Source organism: Scylla paramamosain, chromosome 2 (genome assembly GCF_035594125.1).
Source record: "Scylla paramamosain isolate STU-SP2022 chromosome 2, ASM3559412v1, whole genome shotgun sequence".
In the NCBI taxonomy this organism is placed as follows: domain Eukaryota; kingdom Metazoa; phylum Arthropoda; class Malacostraca; order Decapoda; family Portunidae; genus Scylla; species Scylla paramamosain.
The window spans coordinates 15,950,001-15,972,500 of NC_087152.1; the positions used below are offsets into that span (position 1 = coordinate 15,950,001).

Sequence of the window (22,500 nt, forward strand, 5' to 3'; positions counted from 1 at the left end):
CTCCCTCAACATTTTCTCCTTTATGCCCTTCATTTCCTTCCCTTTCTCCCTCTCCCTACATTTCCAGTCCTTTCCTTCCATTCCAGCTTTTTTTTTTCCCTATATCTCCGTCCATCATACACTTTAGCCTCCATCCATTCTTCTTCTTTTTTCCCCTTTCCTCACGTCTCACTCATCACCTTCTGTCATTTTCATTCTTCCATCCCTTTATTTTTCATAGTTCGTCGTATATTTGAACTGTTTTCCTTGTGTGTGTGTGTGTTTTTTTTTTTTTGTGTGTGTGTGTGTTTTTTTTATGCGGTTTTATATGTGTGGCCTCGTTTTGTTGTGGGAAATTCGTAATTAATCAATAAGTCTACCTGCTAGTTAGTCAGTCAGTCTTTCCCTTCTTGATTTTATATTTGACTTACGTATATCGAAAGAACTTTAATTTTCTAGTATATTTGATTTTCTATGGTATGTTAAGTGATTTTTTTTTTCACCTACTTTTGTCACGGGGATCGGGCCTGTGCTAACAAAAAAATAAAATAAAATAAGAAAAATAAGAAAACTGGTTAAAAGAACACTCAAAATATCGTTTCGTCGCCCCCCCCCCCCCAAAAAAAAGAAAATGAATAAATAAAAGGAATAAGAACCAAAAGAAAAAATAGCTTATTAGTATTCACGCCATCATTCATCATTCAATCAATCAATCCTTTACTCTGACATCCACAACTCCCTCTTTCCCTCACCAGTTTAGCCTCGCCTTCCCTGTCCTTTCCCCCTGTCACAAAAAAAAAAAAAAAAAAACATTTAGACTCCCCTCTGACTTCAGCTTTATGAAATTCATACGTGTGCTCTTGTTGTGAATCTTGTAATACGTTGAAAAAATAAATAACATGGAATTTGGAGGGGAAAGAGTAAATAAAAACACTGACTACTTCTCACGGTCATGTTTTAGTTGTGGGGTGATAAATGGAGATGAAGTGATAAATGACTGGGTAAAGGAGGACAAGGAAGAGTTTTTATTTTTATAGTAGTGGTGGTAGTAGGAGTGGTAGTAGTAGTAGTAGTAGTTAGTAGTAAGTAGTAGTATATAGTAGTAGATTAGTAGTAGTAGTAGTTATTGTAGTTATGGACCCATTGTTTTCTTCCTTTTCTTCATGTATTTTAAAGTTTCCTTCTTTTCAGCTTTCATTACGTTTACTTTATCTTTCCTTTCATCATTATTATTTTTCTAGTTTTCTGACTACTTTTCTACATTTAGAAATTTTACATTAAATTTTCATTATTCCGTTTTCCTTCCTCTTGTTTTGTTTTATTATAAGTTTATCTTATTTCGTGTTTCCTGTTTCTACTTTGTTATTATAATACTCTCTCTCTCTCTCTCTCTCCTCTCTCCTCTCTCTCTCCTCTCTCTCTCTCTCCTCTCTCTCCTCTCTCTCTCTCTCTCCTCTCTCTCTCTCTCTCTCTCTCTCATTTCCATCTCGCCGGAATTTCCCTTGGAGAGAGATATTAATGCGACATCACAAGCAACACACACACACACACACACACACACACACACACACACACACACACACACACACACACACACACACACACACACACACACAAGTCTGGGTCTTCTCACTAGAAAGCGTCACCCTTCCTTCCCACTCTCCTTTCCCCTCTCCCATCGTCTCCTTCCCTCTCTCTTCCTTACCATTCCTTCTTCTCACTGTATTGCATTTGTCGACCATTTGCTTTGTCCTCTCGCCCGCCTGTTTTCTCGTCTGTGAGGTTGGAAGAGGAGGAGGAGGAGGACGAGGAGGAGGAGGAGGAGAAGGAGGAGGAGTAGCAGGAGGAGGAGGAAGAGGAAGCGAGACACCAAAACCTGATTGTGTGTCTGTGCGAGTGAAGGAAGGAAGAAAGGAAGGAGGGAGGATGGGTAGGGAGGGACGGTGGGAAGGAGGAAGAGACAGAGAAATGAGGGGTGAAGGGAAGGAGAATGGGAAGGGGGGGATGGAAAACAGGCAAAGAGGAATGAGGAAAGTGAAACGTCTGAACGAGAGAGAGAGAGAGAGAGAGAGAGAGAGAGAGAGAGAGAGAGAGAGAGAGAGAGAGAGAGAGAGAGAGAGAGAGAGAGAGAGAGAGAGAGGTCCCGTTTTGCTTCCTCGTCAGGTTCTGTTCTGTTATCCATTGAACGTTGGCATCCCTTCAAGACACACACACACACACACACACACACACACACACACACACACACACACAGACACAAGCGCGCGAGCGCGCCTTCCCTATTCATATCATAAATCCTCACCGTAATCTATCGTATCATGTGATTTGCTTCCATCTCCTCTTGAAACTTGTCCCTTAGATGTAGCAGGTGACAGGGGGAGAGAGAGAGGAGAGAGAGAGAGAGAGAGGAGAGAGAGAAGAGAGAGAGAGAGAGAGAGAGAGAGAGAGAGAGAGAGAGAGAGAGAGAGAATCATTATAATAGTTAATTATAATAAGGAAGAAGTGCTAACGAAGAGCATACAGAACAGAGAGAGAGATAGTCAGATAATGTGCATGGAAGGAAGGAAGAAATATAAAATATAAGAAGGAAAACCACGTGAACACAAGAGGTATATTATGAGAACGATGAACATAAAAAATAAAGAGGATAAGGAGCAATAATGAGGATGAGAGAGTGAGGGAGAGAGAAGAGACCAACAAGGGAATACAGTGAACGAGAGGAGAAAGGTGAGAGGCAATTGGTGGAAACCTTTGTGTTGTTGGCATAGAGAGAGAGAGAGAGAGAGAGAGAGAGAGAGAGAGAGAGAGAGAGAGAGAGAGAGAGAGAGAGAGAGATGTCAAGGGTCAAAAGGTATTAGTCTGGCCAAACATATTACGATTCCACTGAGATTTGTATTCTTTAAGGATTGGTCTACACTTGTTGTTGGTGGTGTAGGTCGTGGTGGTGGTGGTGGTGGTGGTAGTTTTTGTCATTAGATTTTTTATTTGAACACACCACGCGTCCCTGTAGTTCAATTCAATTCAATATTCTTTATTCACACAAGATGTGTACACAAACTAAAATACATACTAAAACTAAAAGAAAGAAAAACATTTCATTTAATTATTAAAAAAAAAAATAGTAGTAGTAGTAGTAGTAGTAGTAGTAGTAGTAGTAGTAGTAGTAGTAGTAGTAGTGGTACTTGTTGTTTTGATGGAAGCTATATTCGCATTCAGATGATACTGTTATTTGTACCAGCAACAATAACAGTAATACTTGCCGTTGTCACTGTTGTTACGCTCCTCGAGTATAATGCCTTTACCATATTGTGAAAAGAAACGACATCATTGGGTGTAATAATAATAATAATAATAATGATAATAATAATAATAATAATAATAATAATAATAATAATAATAATAATAATAATAAATGATAATGCAAAGAACCCCTGTAATCACCTTCGTATTATTCCGCTTAAAGGAAATGTCTTGGTTTTAACATTTTTATCTCAATCCATTATGTTTCTTTGAAGACAAAAAATATATAAATATGAATTTTCCGCCCAAGTTCGCGTAAAGATTTATGAAATTTTGGAAATGAACGAAGTTTCCACACCCTGAAATTTACGTGCACGTGTGTGTGTGTGTGTGTGTGTGTGTGTGTGTGTGTGTGTGTGTGTGTGTGCGCGCGCAAAGTTGGCAGGAAAGAATCGCTAATGTCTGAAATATAAATCTTTAAAAGCACGCACACACACACACACACACACACACACACACACACACACACACACACACACACACACACACACACACACACTGGAGAGCAAATCAATCATCCACACACTCACCACAACCCTTCTTGAACCCTTCCACCCGCAGGCAGGGCAGCAGAAGGTGGATTACTGGGTGGAGGGCGGCTGGGGAGCGCTGAAAGTGGACGAAAAGGGCAGCGTCACCTTGTGGAGAGCTCTGGACCGCGAGGCTCCTGGGGGCGCTGCTGGAGAGGCGCTAGTAGTGGCTGTTGACAGAGGACGTCCGCCCCTCACAGCCACAGCCACTCTCTCCCTCACTGTGACAGATGTGAATGACTGCTCACCGACCCTCCTGCCACCCACTGTTTTTCACGTGATGGAGGACGCCCCGCCAACTCTCCTAGGGACGCTGAAGGCCACGGATGAGGACGTCTGGGCGCTGGGTCACGGGCCGCCCTTCAATCTGTCTTTAGCTACTACCAACCCCACTCATGTTCTCGAGTCTCTTTCCCTCAAGTTTGACCCCCGTGAGTACTGGCTCCGTGTGTGTGTGTGTGTGTGTGTGTTGTGTGTGTGTGTGTGTGTGTGTGTATGTGTGTGTCTGTGTGTGTGTGTGTGTGTGTGTCTGTGTGTGTGTGTGTTTTTCCTGGAATCGTAATCAGCACAAAAAATCCACGACCATGGAGTAAATGCAATAATGTCAGACAGCAGCAGGATGTTTTTTTTTTTTGTATTATCTATTCGGTGAAGGTATTATTATTATTATTATTATTATTATTATTATTATTATTATTATTATTATTATTATTATTATTATTATTATTATTATTTCTCTTATTACCAATACTACAGCTATCCATATTACTACTACGACAACTTCTACCACTACCACCACCACAGCTACCACCACTACCACCACCTTACTACTGCTCCCATCCTCAGTAATGTCACCAAATAAAACCTTCTATATAACATAAAATAAAGAAAAAAAATACGCACACAGTATATATAAAACAAAAACAAAAAGTCTTCCCAATACGTTTACCTCCAACAGTGATTCGAAAACCGATCATGTATTCGACACAAAATTAATACCTCATCCCATTGACTGACTCCCTAAAGCTCAATACTCTGTCAAAGCTTCGAAAAGTGACCTCTCGGGACTTCGAATTATCCTCTGAAAAGTAGATTCCTCTTTTACAAACTCACTCAGTCTAACTCGACCCAGAAATTAACCCATAAATGAACACTTGCTTCCTTCCCTATCACTTACTTTGTTGATTTCATTAGATTTGAACGACGGACGTATCTCTTGAAGGCAAAATTTATCTTCATCTTTACAAACTCATTCTACCGAACTCAACATAAAAATTAACGTCAATGTACCCATTTTTTTTTTCCTCTTCCTTTCATTTTGTTTATTTGTTTATTTAATTGGGTTCCGACACTGAAATGAAAACTGACTTCCGCTCTACGGACTCATTCAGTCCAACTCGACCTAGAAATTAATGTTAAAATACTCACTTGTATCCTCCTCACTCCTTTATTTATTTATTTTCATCAGGTTTGGACAGCGGCAGGGGCGGGGCAGAGCTATGGACGGTGGGCGGACTGGACAGGGAGGCGTGGGCAGCGCTGAAGGTGGACGTGGTGGTAGTGGACGCGGGCGGGATGACAGCCACCAACACCCTGACTGTTGTAGTGGATGATCTAAACGACCATCCAATGAAGCCTGCAGCCAAGACGGTGTACCTGTGGAAGACACAAGTGAGAGAGAGAGAGAGAGGGGAGGGGGGGAAAGGAGTCACGGATCATGAAAGCAATTCGTCTTCACTTCTCTTACTTTCCTCATTTTTCGTCCAACTTTTGTTTCGTTGTCTTCTACGTACTCTTTCGATCTTTACTGTGACGTGCCTTCGTTTTTTTCTCTCTCTCTCTCTCTCTCTCTCTCTCTCTCTCTCTCTCTCTCTCTCTCTCTCTCTCTCTCTCTCTCTCTCTCTCTCTCTCTCTCTCTCTCTCTCTCTCTCTTACAGCTATCAACTTTCCTTCCGTGTTTATCTATATCTTTCTTCCTCCTTTTCTCCAATACCTATCTTTTTCTTCGTTTCCGACTCTCTTTCTCCTTTTCTCTCCCCCGCTCCTCTCTTTACCATCATATTACCATACCTCATTTCTCTAATTCCCCCGTCCTACTTCTTCTACAGGGAGGCGGTTCTGAGGCGCCCCTGGGTCGTGTTTACGTGGACGACCCTGACGACTGGGACACGGAGGACAAGTCATACGCGTGGGATGGACCGTCTCATCACCTCTTCTCGCTGCACCCCCGGCAAGGCACCATCTTCGCCTCCAGTGTGGTGAGGGAGGGAAGGTGAGGTGACGTGTGTGTGTGTGTGTGTGTGTGTGTGTGTTTGTTTGTGTGTATGAGGGTGTGAGTGGGTGAGTGTGTTAGTTGAAAGCTTCTCTGTTCATGCTATCCGGTTCTGTCTGTGTGTATGTTGCTTTTTTATGTACGTAGTTTCTTTTTTCAAGTGTTGTTGTTGTTGTTGTTGTTGTTGTTGTTGTTTTCTTCCATCACGATCGTGTATTTCTTTGTTGTATTTTTTCCCGTAATATTTTTATTCGTTTTCATATTTTTTTTCTTTTTTCTTCTTTTCTTGTTTCTTCTTCTTCTTCTTCTTCTTCTTTTTCTTCCTCTTCTTCTTCTTTTTCTTCTTCTTTCTTCTTTTTCTTCTTATTATTATTATTGTTATCATTATTATTATTATTATTATTATTATTATTATTATTATTATTATTATTATTATTATTATTATTATTCTTTCTTCTAATTCTTTCTTTCTTTCTTTCTTTCTTCTTTTTTCCCTCCTCCTCCTCCTCCTCCTCCTCCTCCTCCTCCTCCTCCTCCTCCTCCTCCTTCTCCTCCTCCTCCTCCTCTCCTCTTTCATACCTCCTCCTTCTCTTCCTCCTCCTCCTCTTACAACTCCACCTCATGCACTCTCTCTCGGTCTCTCAAGGTTTGCTAATTAACGAAAGTCACCATGACTTAACCTTTGCTTCCCTCACGAACACGTCCACTTGACACACACACACACACACACACACACACACACACACACACACACACACACAGACACACACACACACACACACACACACACACACACACTAAAAGGAAGGTTTATTCATTTATTTTGTTCTGCCTATTTTGTTTGCTGAACGTGAGTTTCTCGTCTAGTTCCTGATCCTCTTATTTCAATATTATTTTCGACTTCCTGAGTTTTGTTCTATTGTTCCATCTGATTTACAGTTCCGTGAGTGTGTGTGTGTGTGTGTGTGTGTGTGTGTGTGTGTGTGTGTGTGTGTGTGTGGAGGATATGCAAGTGCAAAATCCAGAAACGAGGTCGTGTTTTATAGCTTTAATAATAATAATACACACACACACACACACACACACACACACACACACACACACACACACACACACACACACACACACACACACACACACACACACACACACACACACTTCCAGGTCCTTTGCTCTTACTACTAACTTCAAACTCTATTTCAAACTTGGTTGAAAATTTATTCTGTGCTTAGCGGTTCGACGAGAGAGAGAGAGAGAGAGAGAGAGAGAGAGAGAGAGAGAGAGAGAGAGAGAGAGAGAGAGAGAGAGAGAGAGAGTGGCAGTATCTCCATTTTCTTGATTCTCATATTTCTTTGGCTCTCTAATCCTCTCGAATCGTGTTCTCTTCCTGTATTTCCAGATTTTCTTTTGTCTCTCTCTACTGCCACTTTTATCTTTCCTCAGTGACGCTACTGAAGTCTCTTAGTAAAATATATCCTGCTATGATTTGCTTATTTCTTCATATCTCTTTTAGTTAACCTTTCTTTCTTCAGTTTTTTTTTTTTTATTGTTCTTCATCACTAATTACAGGCTGTTCTTTTGCGTCGTTCGTGTATCTTCTCTTTCTTTTCTGTTCGATTACCTTATTATTTCCTTTACTTTCTCTCTGTGTTGTATCTTCTGTCCTCCAGCTTTTTTTATTTTTTTTTTTATTACTTTTTCCTCATCATTTCTTTCTAGTCGCTCTTACGTACATCTCCTCTTCCTGCTTAGTTCCTTTACCTTATTATTTCCTCTCTACCGTAACGTAAGCTGTCACTCCTTCGTTCGCATTTCTGTTACGTTTCTGCCAGTTTCCACCACCTTGTTTTCTCCTCCTGTCCAGTCCTTGACCACGCGTTTTCTTTGGCACGGATCTTTTAAGTCTCCTTCACACCCTTGAAATTCAGCAGCTTTCACCTCTCAGGGGATGGATTTTTAAGAGTAGACGGATATAAAAGTTCCTGCCCTGGTGAAACTCGGATGAATTAGTGCCGGAACTTCCTGGGTTTAGCTTAATGTTCCAGGGAAAAACTTTGGGATTAGGGCGTGACTGAAGAGAAAGTAGGTTCTGTGTGTGTGTGTGTGTGTGTGTGTGTGTGTGTGTGTGTGTGTGTGTGTGATTTTTAGGTTCTGTGTGTATGTGTGTGTGTGTGTGTGTGTGTGTGTGTGTGTGTGTGTGTGTGTGATTTTTTTTGTTTCTTTTTTGTCTGATTGTTTTTGTTTTTTTTGTCTTTTATTATTTCTTTGCGTGTCTTCGTTCTTTTTTATGTTTTAAGTTTTTTTTACTATTTTTTGTTCCTTTGCTTCTTCGTCTTTGTTTGCTTATGTTTGTGTTGCTTTTACGTCTTTCCATCATTATACGTTTTTTTTTTTTTTGTCTTCTTTTTTCATTCATTTAAATAAGTATTTTTTTTATGATGCGTCAGAACAACTCAAGCACGGCAAGGCAGACAGGAAGGACTCGGCGTGCCCTGAATGAATCATTATCAAGTCATCACACCACACACCGACCGAACTTCATTCTATCAGGTTTCATCAAGTCTTTCATCTACGTTCAATCCCCTTAAAAAAAAAAAAAAAAAAAAAAACAAGGAAAAGGAAAGTAGAAAACGAAATTAATCTTGTCACTGCTTCAGAACTCCATGAGCTACTACGGATAACACTGAAGCTTTGTTCATTTGTCTATTATCTGTTTGTCTCTTGTTTCTCCTTCACTATGCATCGAAACATGGTACCGACTGCTATTTCTACAGATCGCTCTTTACTTTACTTTACTGGAAATACCAAAAGGATGAAGAAAAATTGATACGAAAATTGTTGCTCGAAAAAGAAAGTGTAGCATTAGTGATTTATAAGTCCTGGAAGGAGAGAGAGAAAAGATTAAGAGGATGAAGTGAACAAGACCCAGAACCCAAGCATCATACATCAGTGAGAGCCGTTAGAAAGGTTGATTTGATTTGGTTTTATTAATTTCATTAAGGCACGGCGCTAAACAATAATTAGAAAACGAAACAACATGCTCGTGAATAATTAATTGATTGATTTAATTTATGGCGCCGCATTGCTCGTGGGTAACAGCGGTCATGGCACGTAAATGAAAATTAACTAAAGTGAACTAAATTTAACTTAGCGAGGTTTTTCTCTTTATTCTTATACCCTTGAGCAATCGCCTCGAGACGAAAACTCGCCTAAGTACTGTCCCTCTTTAAAAACAATAATAGTAATGAATAAATCGTTACTACATAGACTCACCAGCCGAGCATTATGAGCGCCGAAGTGAAGGTATGCCAACAACGTTCACTGCTTGGAAACATTTGACGTGAATTTCATTTGGAAAGCAACGAGAGTAAAATCCGTGCAATGCGTCACAGTTACGGCTCGGCGCGGCGGCATCACGGCATAACAATTAAGTCAGCTATTACACAGGAAAGGAATCACTAATATTTCTACCACTACCTCGCTTGTTTACTATTTGTTGGGCGTAAAAGTTCACTCTCTCTCTCTCTCTACCTGCCTTCCTCCCTCATCCCATCGATTATGTTTGACAGTTAAACTATTATGGAGGAAAGGAATGCTTATAAAGTCTACCATTCCTCGTGTTTTGATTTTCTGTGGTGCGTAAAAGGTACACTTCTCAATTTGTTGAGTGTAAAAGTTCTCACTTTTTCTACCTGCCGTCATCGCTTAGCATGTTTAGGTATGGCAGTCACTCAAACTGTTATAAATGAAAGGAATGCTTCTAATTTCTACTATTCCACGTCTTTAATTCTCCGCTGTGCGTGAAACTTCCTTCTTTCAGCCATCATTGCATAACACATCATTGTAATAAAACAGCTTGACTATTATAGAGAAAAAAATAATAATAATTTGATATCTACCATTCCTCACATGCTGTCTCTATGGCTCCTTAAAAAGCTTCCCGTCTCTTAGTTTACCTTAATTAATGAATAATTGTATTACCTCGATTTGGTACATCCCTTATTAATAATATTCCATGACTCGCTCTCTAATAATTTGAAAACATTTATAATGACCGCTGCCTAAAAAATAGTTTTTAAATCCTTCATAATAATCTATATTTTGAAACTAGCCTTGATGATGCCCCGAAGTTTTTCATTCATATTCAGATTCAAATAAAAACATGTTTATTGACAATTTCATCCAGGGGGATCAACAAACGCACCCATCCAGTGTTTAAAATTAAGAGCTTATAGGTACTATTAGACATCTAAAACCTTTCTACATAAATGCTTCTGTGATTCGAACTTTAGTGGATTCAGCCTCAGTCTGGTTGGCTGAGGATAGCAAAGATTATAATACAACGTCCTATATAGTCTGCGTTAAGAGAGGAGACGTTGGGTTCTATATAATACGTATATATCTTTGGTGACTTTTCAATTTTCTAAACTCAGTAAGGTATGAATGAATTCACTGTTATTTAGAACTTGAATTTGTATGTATAGTATTAAACAGAGAAGGGCAGAGTATTCGCTCCCCTCTGATCTGCTGACAAATTCATGAAAAACCTGAAACGGGCAGATTTTCATAAAGATTTTCACAATAGAAGGACGTCAAACAAATAGATTTTCACTATCAGAAAAATAAAGACCGAGAAAAACATAAAACTCAGGGAAATTGAGAAGTGAAGATTACTTGACTTTTGACCATGACTGTCCCGTCTTTCCATCGCGTCTCATGTCTTCGCTCCCGCTGGCTTGACCTTTCCTGTAGGACACTAACCTCCCCGCCGGTGCCAGGCTATCAAAGCGCCATCAGTACGGGCGCGGGACAAACAAACGAGAGGACTACAATGTAAGCCTTGACCTCAGATGCAGCCTTTGTAACAATTCATTCAGACCATACTGGAAGCACAGAAACACCTCAGTTATGAGATAAACCTTAGTTTGATGTCACTCGCTTGTGTGTGTTTGGTGGGGTGGGGAAGGTGGAGTGTAGTGAGTGAGTGTGAGTGTAGCGAGGACTGCACGGCATTTCCATGGGTACAGTTAAATATATAATTGCATCTAACCCTCATAATCAATACTAACTTTGCCAGTGTGAGCTGCTTTGGTCTTAGAGAGAGAGAGAGAGAGAGAGAGAGAGAGAGAGAGAGAGAGAGAGAGAGAGAGAGAGAGAGAGAGAGAGAGAGAGAGAGATTCTAAAAGAGTAAGAAAGCTACACATTGTAAAGTGACCGTGATCCACATCATCGTTAGTTTCCTCCTCTTCTCCTTCCCAGTTTTATGTGACTTAAATTAAATTATGATAAATGTTCACCAACAACTTTTTGCTCGTTCAAACTTTTCCTCCCTTCCCTCATGACTGAAAGTTAGGGTATTATTAAAACTATATTTCTTAAGCAAAGTTATACGCAATGCTTCACTCGTCATATGTATATACCTATGCATATGTTCATTTCTCTCTTAGTAATATTCAACACGCATTAAACGTTACGAATTATTAGTTGGATTTCCACCAAGTTTCCTCCCAATAAGTTTAGAAATTTTAAGATTTCAAGAGATTATAAAAACAAGATTAACACACTAATCTCCAGATACGCTTTATTTTTTAGCTAAAATACGAGTTTTTTTTTTTTTTTAAGATTGTCATATCGATACAATGAAAGAATCAGCAGTGAAATTAATGAACTGAGTGAACCCAAACCTTACCGCATCTAACCAACGTAATCTAACTGAACCTTAACCTAAACTCATTTAACCTAACCTAACCTTACCTATCCAACCTAACCTAACCCAACCTCAAACCTAACCTAAGATAACCTAACCTAACCTAACCTAACCTTACCAACTTAACCAACTTACCCAAACCTAATATAATATAACGTAAAACCATCTGAATAAAACGGTATTGTCATTTCAATATTATCCTAATTCTACCACAAAAATACTGTACTTTTCATCATACCTACACCCATTACAGCAAAACCAATCCAAAAAACACGAATTTACATTCCTATACCAATTTTTTTTTTTTTTTTTTCAGATCCCCATACGTGTCATTTAAATTTTCTCAGCGATTGATTCACGTCATTCGATTTATCATTTTTTCCCCCGGCTATCGATTCTGCATTGAAATTTAATAGTCGGTGGGCTCCTATAACTGCAGCGCACCGTCAAGCAAATGGTCCGGATAACCGAGGGATTTGCCCGCTTTAATAACCATATTTATTGCGCGGGATGCTGGCACGGCAGGCTGTCGGTGTATCGTGGCCAGTGTGTGTGCTGGGGGCTGTCACGGGGCGAGCTCAGGTGGTGTGTTTTTCTGGGCCGGATGATGTAATGGTGGCTTGGTATGAGAGAGAGAGAGAGAGAGAGAGAGAGAGAGAGAGAGAGAGAGAGAGAGAGAGAGAGAGAGGTGGGGGGGAATTGAGAGTTATTCAACTTCATTATTTTCTTTTCTCTCCATTTAAGTGTCTTTTAGCGTGTCTGTGTGTGTGTGTGTGTGTGTGTGTGTGTGTGTGTGTGTGTGTGTGTGTGTGTGTGTGTGTGTGTGTGTGTGTGTGTGTAAAATTTCCCCCCACTCTCTCTCTCTCTCTCTCTCTCTCTCTCTCTCTCTCTCTCTCTCTCTCTCTCTCTCTCTCTCTCTCTCTCTCTCTCTCTCTCTCTCTCTCTCTCTGTTCTAACTTCAGATGAATTTGCACAACAATACAATTACCTCTGTCGGTCGTTGTCTCTGTAGAGGGGTCGCTCTGAGATTAGCGTGTACAGGGGGAGAGAGAGAGAGAGAGAGAGAGAGAGAGAGAGAGAGAGAGAGAGAGAGAGAGAGAGAGAGAGAGAGAGAGAGAGAGAGAGAGAGAGAGAGAGAGAGAGAGAGAGTCACATACATTCACATTAGGAATATATTTTTTTTTCCCTCAGTTATCTTACATTTCCTGTCTTATTTCATTTATGTATCCACTTTTTTTTTTTTTTGGTCAAGGGCAGAGCATTCTTATGAAAATATGGTCCCTGTTTCGGTGCTTGGAATATCTTGTCCGACTCGCATCGTTGTTTCCCAGATTTACGGTTTTCTTTTATCCGTTGCTGCATTTCCTTCTACATTTTTCCTTTTTACTCTCTTCCAGTTCCTCTCCTCCTTCTGCCTTTCTCGAACTTTCCTTTCATTGTTCTCTCTCTCTCTCTCTCTCTCTCTCTCTCTCTCTCTCTCTCTCTCTCTCTCTCTCTCTCTCTCTCTCTCTCTCTCTCTCTCTCTCTCTCTCTTACTACTACTACTACCACCACCATCACCACCACCGCCACCACCACCACCACCAACACCATCACTTGCTTCATAGGTAAACCAAAGGAAGCATTACCCACCACCGCCATCATCACTACCACCATCATCACCATCATCATCATCACCACTCATTGCTGTCAACACCGCCCATTCACTCATTACCAGTACCCATCACCCACCAGCCGGCGCCACCCATCACGGCCCACCACCGCCCGTTACTACACCATTACTATCCGTGTGACAAAGTAATGGGTTCGCAGATTACTGGAAATGTGTGTCAGTGCCGAATTTTTTGCGTTTGTTTAGAGGACTCGTCGACGGTCGGATGTTAAAAGTAATAAGTAGTGGTACTAGATAATCCTTTCTGACCTCGTTACCTCGTTTTGGAGACTGGCGCTCTAGTGGGCTTTTTTTATTTTTCTTGGTCAGCGTTTCTCTTGCCCAAAAAAGTAATAATGGTGGTGGTGGTAGTGGTAGCAGCAGCATCAGCAGCAGCAGTGGTAGTAGTAGTAGAAGTAGTAAGTAGTAATAGTAGAACTAGTAGTAGTAGTAGTAGTAGTAGTAGTAGTAGTAGTAGTAGTAGTAGTAGTAGTAGTAGAAGTAGTAGCAGTAGCTAGTAGTAATAGTAGTAGTAACAATAATAATAATAATAATAAAAATAATAATAATAATAATAATGATAATAATAATAATAATAATAATAATGATAACAGTAATAGTAATAATAATAATAATAATAATAATAATAATAATAATAATAATAATAATAATAATAATGATTAATAATAACAGCAGCATTAACATTAACGACAGCTATAACAGTAATAACAATGGCTATTTCTTGGTCAAAGGGCGACTATACAAAGTATAAAAAATACAAATGAACATAGACTGTAGAGGAGAATGTGCAAAATGTAGAATGAAATGGCATATAAGATGAATGGTTATTGTGTGCTTGTGTGTGTGTGTGTGTGTGTGTGTGTGTGTGTGTGTGTGTGTGTGTGTATATATATATATATATATATATATATATATATATATATATATATATATATATATATATATATATATATATATATATATATATATATATATATATATATATATATATATATATATATATATATATATATATATATATATATATATATATATATATATATATATATATATATATATATATATATATCTCTCTCTCTCTCTCTCTCTCTCTCTCTCTCTCTCTCTCTCTCTCTCTCTCTCTCTCTCTCTCTCTCTCTCTCTCTCTCTCTCTCTCAGACCTCCCTAACATCACTTTATCCTCCCCAGGTACTCCCTCCGGTTCCGGGTGAGCGACAGGGCGTGGGGGCAGCGAGATGTGGCGGCCAATGTCACAGTGGTGGTGCGGGAGCTGAGCCAGGATGCCCTCACCCACGCCACGCCCATCACTCTCACGCCCACCACGCCCACGCGCCTCACAAAGGGATGGACGCCCTCGGTAAGCCTTAATTGAACTTTTGTCGGGTTTTCTCTGATTGGGAGGGATTTTTAGTGGTGGTGGTGGTGATGGTGCTGGCATGACTGTAAAGCATTTTGAGCCACAGTACGCAGTTCGATGAAATATTAGTATCTGATGGAGCACGTGTTGGTAATTGTTGCTAATTGCATGCCTCATATTTTTTATAGTTAATGATGTTGTTCAGGATGACAATGATGATGATAAGGAGGAGGAGGATTGATAATGATGCCTTGCCCTTCCTCTTCTTACACTTGTTGCTGTCATTGTCATCATCACTATCGTCCTCTTCTTCAACCTCCTCTTCCAATCACCATCCTTCATCCTTTTCCTCTCTTTTTTCCTCCTACCATTCTTCAACCTCTTCTTCTCTTCTCTTCGTTATACTCTTCCTATCCACATTACCCTTCATCCTTCTCCTCTTCCACCTACTATTCTTAAACCCTTCCTGTTTTTCTCTTTGTTGTCCTCCTCTTCCCATTCCCATCATCCTTCACTCTTCTCTTCCTCCTACCATCCTTCAACCTTCCTTCCTTTCTCTTCGACCTTCTCCTCTTCTCCTCTCCACCATCCTTCACCCTCATCTTTCTCTCCTTCCTGTAAATAAGTAAAAATGCCACTATGCACCACCGGCCTTCCTTCTGCAAAGTCACGGCAGAGTCTGAGGCGGAAGAGATGCGTCCTTGGGAGAGCTCTTGAGTCGCCAGTCCCGAAGGCGCCTCAGTATTGAGTCCCAGAATGCCAGATGAGGTGATCACTCCGCCTTGTTGGGTGACTGATAATGCTATTCACAGTGATAAAGGAGAGATAAAGGGATAGATGGATATATTACCGATAGAGATAATGTGCAGGGTCTGTGTTCCTTGTGCGTGATGAGAGTGGGGTGTTACATTACTGGTGTTTAATTGTGGTTTGAGGAGCTATGTGACGCAAGGGTAAGAAGGAGGATTGGATTAGAAGTCTGTTTAGAATTTGAGCTAGTTTTATCTGATGTGAGTTTGTAGTGGTAGTGGTGGGAGTAGTAGTTGTAGTAGTAGTAGTTGTAGTAGTAGTAGCAGTAGTAATAGTAGTAGTAGTAGTGATGGTGGTGGTGGTTGTAGTTAGCTGCCCTTTTCACATATTTTTCTTAAATTTTGCCTTGATTTACTTCTCTTGTGCACAAAAAGTAGTAGTAGTAATAGTAGTAGTATCAGCAGCAGCAGCAGCAGTAGCACCGCCACCATCACTATCACCATCACCATTACAACCACCAACAGCCACAGGAATAGTCTCAGTAGCGGTAAATATAATATCCATCGAGAGGAACTACATATTCACCCCCTTCCTAGTAGCAGCCAATAGATTTCTCCTGACGCCACTCCGATTCAGTCCTGACGGTAAAGTATCGCGTCTCCTCGGTCTCAAGTGATTCTGAGCGCGGGGTATAAATATCATCGAGTTTCCGGGAAGCGTTCATGGAATGAGCGCTATTCAGGAGTGGACGACTTTCTCTCACAGGCGTGCTTTCGGAGGCGGGGACGCATTGCCTGCCATCCATACACCCGCAGCCGAGGCGCAGATAAGGTCTTGCCCATACCACTCGAGGCACAAGAAGCATGCGTCTCTATTTCCTGTTCCTTGTTTCAATGTATAGTAGGTGTTTTGGGAGGAAGGTTCGTGTGTGTGCGATGGAGGGTTGGAAAGTCGCTGTTTCTCTGCGTCTGTCTTTCCGTCTCTCTCTCTCTCTCTCTCTCTCTCTCTCTCTCTCTCTCTCTCTCTCTCTCTCTCTCTCTCTCTCTCTCTCTCTCTCTCTCTCTCTCTCTCTCTAAATAACTCACGTAAGATACTAAAAATGGACTATGCAGAGAATGTGTGACACAAACACTCAGAAAATTAAGCTATTACAGTACTTTTACTGCTTCCCATTACTTCCTCTTTCTGTTTCTCTCTTCGTAGCAACGGTTTGGTACTACCGCTTCCATGCTACCGAGCGGATGTAATTTGAGGAAAAAGTGGGAATGAAAAGTACAATATCCAATAAATCAATTCAACATGGTATTCTCTTTGAGGTCTTCGCGCGATAGATTGACTGACGGACTGACGACTAGATAGACAGGCAAGCATAGAGACAGACAGACGAGGTGGCAAGTAGACAGACAGACAGAAGCAAACAGACACGAAGTAACAAATGGACAGACAGGAAGGCATACTGACAAAGAGACGAATTAAGAAATTGATTGACAGGAACATCGACTTAGAGATAAAGACACACAAATAGAAAGGGATAGACAGATGAACCATTAAGTATAGAGACATGTAGTTATGGAGAAAGACAGGTAAACAGATAAATACAAGAGGACAGACAGATAGGCATACAGACGGTCAGACGAACGAATAGATATATAGACACACAGGCACAAATGCAGACAAACAAATAGACAGAGAGACAGACAAGCAAACCAACAAGTAGGCAGACATACATCTAGACAAACAGACAGACAAACGGAGGAGAAATCCATGTGGAAGCAATATATAAAACAAAACTGGACTGGCGCATTTTGGAACCTGAGTCGTTAAATATTTAGAAAAGCTAATGGAGGGCAGACAGACCCTTGACAAATCCTCTATTAAATGAAAAGGAATTAAAAAAAGATGCTAATCAACTAATTAAGCAAGAGATGAAACGGGAAATGAAGAAGGACGTCAAGTAAGAAGCCAGAGAATCTTAATATTTTCCTGCTAGTCGAATTTTTTTCATTGTCACTTACAGTTTTATAGAAAGCTATTTTAGCACTTCAGTATTTTAAATATTAACACACCTCTTGGTAATGAACTATCAAAAATTAACATGCGTGGTGTGGAAATATGTGAAGTAGACTGAAATTTTACGTGTGGTGGGAATAAAGTAGAATTTAACATGCAAGATGTGAAAACAGGTGAAATAAACTAGAATTTGACGTGTGTGAAATAAACTGAAATTTAAATGTGTCGTGATAATAAACTAAAATTCAGCATGTGTGATGTGGAAACATGAGGAAATATCATAGTAGCAAGGAAAACTGCAGGAGTGCAAGGATTCAAGATGAATTCATGTGAGAAAAGAGTTGAGCATCGCCCAGAATAGAGACACGTAAGGATTGAATATCTCGGCTGAAGTTAACACACTACGGAGAAGTTATTGTGGAGGAGAGATTGGCATTATGCATTTCAAATCCACTACTGTTACTTTTTTCCAATTTTCTTTTTTTATTATTACTTATACCAGCTAATCTCCCGAGATTTTTTTCATTGCAAATTACGTATAATCATTAAATGAGAGAAGAAAATAAATTTTCTGTTATCTTCTCTTAGTATAATACCATCTACAATCATTAATTACGATGAGAGTATTAGTTTCAACTCTCGGTCATGTATAGAATAGTAGCTAGAATCATTAATAACTTCTACTAAAATCAACCTGGTTCAGCTTCATAGTTTAGTTCTCGTCTACATACCCATTGTAGCTCAGAATCATTAAAAGCGAATAAAAGGAAAAGTTTGAACTCTCCTCCATATTCTAGGATATAACCGTGCCCTCCTTACAAAATAGAAGGAAAATCGAATCATATATAGTAAAACATGAAGGGGTCACAGTATCTCCACTTCTACAGACATATTCTAAACATTTCTTTGATTAAGGTACTGCTCTCTCTCTCTCTCTCTCTCTCTCTCTCTCTCTCTCTCTCTCTCTCTCTCTCTCTCTCTCTCTCTCTCTCTCTCTCTCTCTCTCTCTCTCTCTCTCTCTCTCTCTCTCTCTCTCTCTCTCTCTCTCTCTCTGTTATCTATCAAGACTTTCAGCTATAGACAAAAAAATGAGAAAAAAGTAAAAACAAATAAATAAATAAATAAATACAAAATAAAATAAAAAAAAAACCCTGCTCATTATGCGGCTCCCAAAAACAAAAATAGTAAGAAATTCCGGGAAATGATTTGATAAGTGAATACTGCCAGCCCTCGCACGCATAAGTATTGCACTCGGGCATCAGCAGGAGCGAGTGTCGAAGCAGGATTGGCGAACTAAATGTTGTCTTGTTCCGGAGTTACTTGATTGAAAATCAAATATCGAGTTTGAAGTTGATTGCTTAAGTATTCTATATGTCACCAAGTAGAGAGAGAGAGAGAGAGAGAGAGAGAGAGAGAGAGAGAGAGAGAGAGAGAGAGAGAGACGGGATTGGGAGTAGATCCGAAGTGAAACTCGAGGCATTGAAAGGTATAAAGATTTAGTCTTTTACTTTTTACCTTAATCTCTCTCTCTCTCTCTCTCTCTCTCTCTCTCTCTCTCTCTCTCTCTCTCTCTCTCTCTCTCTCTCTCTCTCTGGAGGACCCCATCACTCCCTTTAAATGGCCCATGCTCCATTAAGGCAGACTCTTCCGGCAATAATGGTGACGGCGGGAGAGTCGTGACGTCCATTTTCTCTATTAACAGAAAATGGAATGGAAGTGAAGTTTTGTGTTGATCGAATGCAGTGTCGCCGCGCCTCCTTGATTCTACTTTAGTGACCCCCTTTATGTTGCCTTGTTTCCCGTTTTTTTGTGGTTGTATTTCTTCGGGTGCTCCAGGGTTAAATGTACAATTTCTCTCTCTCTCTCTCTCTCTCTCTCTCTCTCTCTCTCTCTCTCTCTCTCTCTCTCTCTCTCTCTCTCTCTCTCTCTCTCTCTCTCTTAGAAGCAGTAGCGTAGCAGAGAGAGAGAGAGAGAGAGAGAGAGAGAGAGAGAGAGAGAGAGAGAAAAAAAAGTCAAGAAACTTTAAAATAAGATTATTTTTTTCGTAATCAATGATAACTGTACTTTTTCTTCTTCCCATGATTAATAAAACGCTTTAAAACATGCGTATTTTGAAGTAATATGAAGATTAACAAATCAGCAAACAGATTGACATGGGGAAAGAGTGGAAGTAAGGTCATCTAACTTTTTGAACGTATTTTTTTTTTTTTTTTTGGTGACAGGATTTTCTTTTTTTTTTTCATTCATTTCATAGGTTGGTTTTTCTGCCACACACACAAAAAAATAGAGAATACACTAAGAGATGAAAAGAAAAAGGCATGTAAGTAGGTAGGAGAGAGAGAGAGAGAGAGAGAGAGAGAGAGAGAGAGAGAGAGAGAGAGAGAGAGAGAGAGAGAGAGAGAGAGCTCCACAGTCATACATACCAACTAGCGTCTCATAAGTAATGGTGTGTGTCATTCTCGCCTCTACCTCACCCAGAAAGAGGCGCCTCCTTGCCGGTAAATGGGCAAAGTTTTGATCTACACTTACACTCCGCATAATGCTACTACGTGGAGTAAGTGCGCGAGGGATTATGAAGGGAAATGTACACACACACACACACACACACACACACACACACACACACACACACACACACACACACACACACACACACACACACACACACACACACACACACACACACACATTCGTTTCGTCTCTTCAGTCGTCTTTTTCGTCCTTCATTCTTTATCACATACATCTTTTTCTAGTCTAAATTACAACTGGTTCATATGCTTTCTATCGTCATTCTGTAATTTTTTTATCGTTTTTTTTTTTTCCTTTCACTATCATTCATCTCAAATATCTTTTTCCTGGCCTCGATTGCCACTGCTTCATATGCTTTCTATCCCCATTGTGTCCCAGGGAGGCGGCGGAGTGCTGGGCCGCCTACTGAAAGAAGTACTCAAAGTTGTAAGCGGCAAAGGAACATTCAATCAAAACAAAGTGGAGGTGGTATCAGTCTATGGCAGTCACTCCCCGTACCACCACTCCCACCAGCATCCACTCTCCAGCCACCCCTTTTACCCCACCACCAACCAACAACAGCAGCAGCAAAGGCGACCTCACCACAGCTACCACCACTACTATTACTACTACAACTACAATCACAGCAGGAGCAACGGGAAGAAGGGTAGCGGTGACTTTGCAGGTTCCTCTGATGAAGACGAGGGAGGCAGTGCAGATGAGATAGTGGTGACGGAGAGGGTAGAAGAGAAGGACAAGGAGGATGGAGATGGTGAGCTGCCTCCGCCTCCTCCTTCTGCGTGCGTGTGGCTCAGTGTTGTAGATTCGAACGGCGTGTTTCTGAATCCTACCAAACTACAGGGACTTCTTGGCCTTCACGTGAGACAGGTAAAGTTGTAGTATTGGTATATTCTCTCTCTCTCTCTCTCTCTCTCTCTCTCTCTCTCTCTCTCTCTCTCTCTCTCTCTCTCTCTCTCTCTCTCTCTCTCTCTCTCTCTCTCTCTCTCTCTCTCTCTCTCTCTCTCTCTCTCTCTCGTCTTTAAAAAACTCGTTGTTGTTGTACATTGCTCTTCGTTATCCATCCTACGCACAACTTTCCTCTTTACTCTCACTAAGCCTCTTGCCTTCTCACTTGCAGCTCTCTCTCTCTCTCTCTCTCTCTCTCTCTCTCTCTCTCTCTCTCTCTCTCTCTCTCTCTCTCTCTCTCTCTCTCTCTCTCTCTCTCTCTCTCTTTCTCTGAATCTCTACCCAGCTTTTCTATGTACAGTTATCCTTCTCTTCCCCTTTAACTTTTCATCCTACGCATCTCACCCCCTCCATAACCTCATCACCTTTCACCACCTCACGCCTCACCCACGCATCATCCACCCTGTGTATACTTCTGTTTTTATCCTCACCGTCTCTCCCCTTCCCGTCACCGCCCCCACCCACCCCTCAGCTGGAAGAGGCCACGAGGCTCAGAGTTGATCTAGAGTCTCCTGAAGAAGCTGGTCGACGCTTGAAAGATGCAGAGACGCCGCCACCTCTCTCCAACCACCAGCCAGGGGAGCCGTCTTCAGCTGCCTCCCTCGCTTCTACTGCACTCCCTCTACAAGTAAGTGTGTGGTTGGTGGGGAGGTGGGTAAGAGAGTGTATATGTGTGTGGCTGGCTGGCTGTAAGGGTGTTTCAGAAGAATCCTGGAGTTTTACGAGTAATTGGCAAGTGCCTGCACGTAACTCAAGAACGGAAAATTGATAGCAAAAGTCTGAGGTAATGAAGTAAGTAAGACAAAACTCCCCCTGGAAGGCAATGCTCTCCTCCACGTGTCTTTCTTACATCTCACCTGAACTGAATCATGAAAGGGAAAAAAGTAAAGAGGAGGATGAGAAAGAATGGAAAGAGTGAAATATGTTAGGCTTGTTAGCTCCGTTTGTCTCTCCTCTTATGTGTGACAACTTGAAAGTATTAAGGCGTTTGGTCGTGGTAAATCATTGTTAGTAGAGATAAAAAGGATAGATGAGAGTTAATGTATTGCAGTGGAAAGGTGAGTGTGAGAGAGAGAGAGAGAGAGAGAGAGAGAGAGAGAGAGAGAGAGAGAGAGAGAGTAGATTGAGTTATGCATAGCAGTAAAAAAAAGTAACAATACGATGATTTAAGTTAACGAGGAAGGTAATGAAGAAATAAAGCTGAATTCGATGGGAGTGTAGGTCTACATAGAAAGACACTAACGAAATTTTGACTGAAAAAGTAAAATTGAATAGCTTGCAAAATAAGGGTAATAGAGGGTAACTAACATGGTATGCTCTTAGAAAATCCTTGAGAATACTTTAGCCGAGATATACGTGGGCAAGAATCGATAAAAAAAGTTAACATTTACTAAAATATGGGTTAACAGATGTGAGGAACTGTCGTTTTGTAAGTCACGTAGAGAATCT

At 40.7% G+C, this 22,500-nt stretch overlaps 1 protein-coding gene across 1 annotated transcript in view; it reads left to right on the plus strand.

Moving 5' to 3' along the window:
* LOC135110968 (neural-cadherin-like) overlaps positions 1–22,500 on the plus strand; it is a 43,900-nt gene that overhangs the window by 12,492 nt on the left and 8,908 nt on the right. The window contains exons 2-7 of the mRNA XM_064023733.1: positions 3,841–4,240; positions 5,278–5,480; positions 5,918–6,081; positions 14,649–14,817; positions 20,485–20,973; positions 21,524–21,679. Of these exons, the coding sequence (XP_063879803.1) occupies positions 3,841–4,240; positions 5,278–5,480; positions 5,918–6,081; positions 14,649–14,817; positions 20,485–20,973; positions 21,524–21,679 (1,581 nt within the window). The remainder of the gene's footprint in view (positions 1–3,840; positions 4,241–5,277; positions 5,481–5,917; positions 6,082–14,648; positions 14,818–20,484; positions 20,974–21,523; positions 21,680–22,500) is intronic.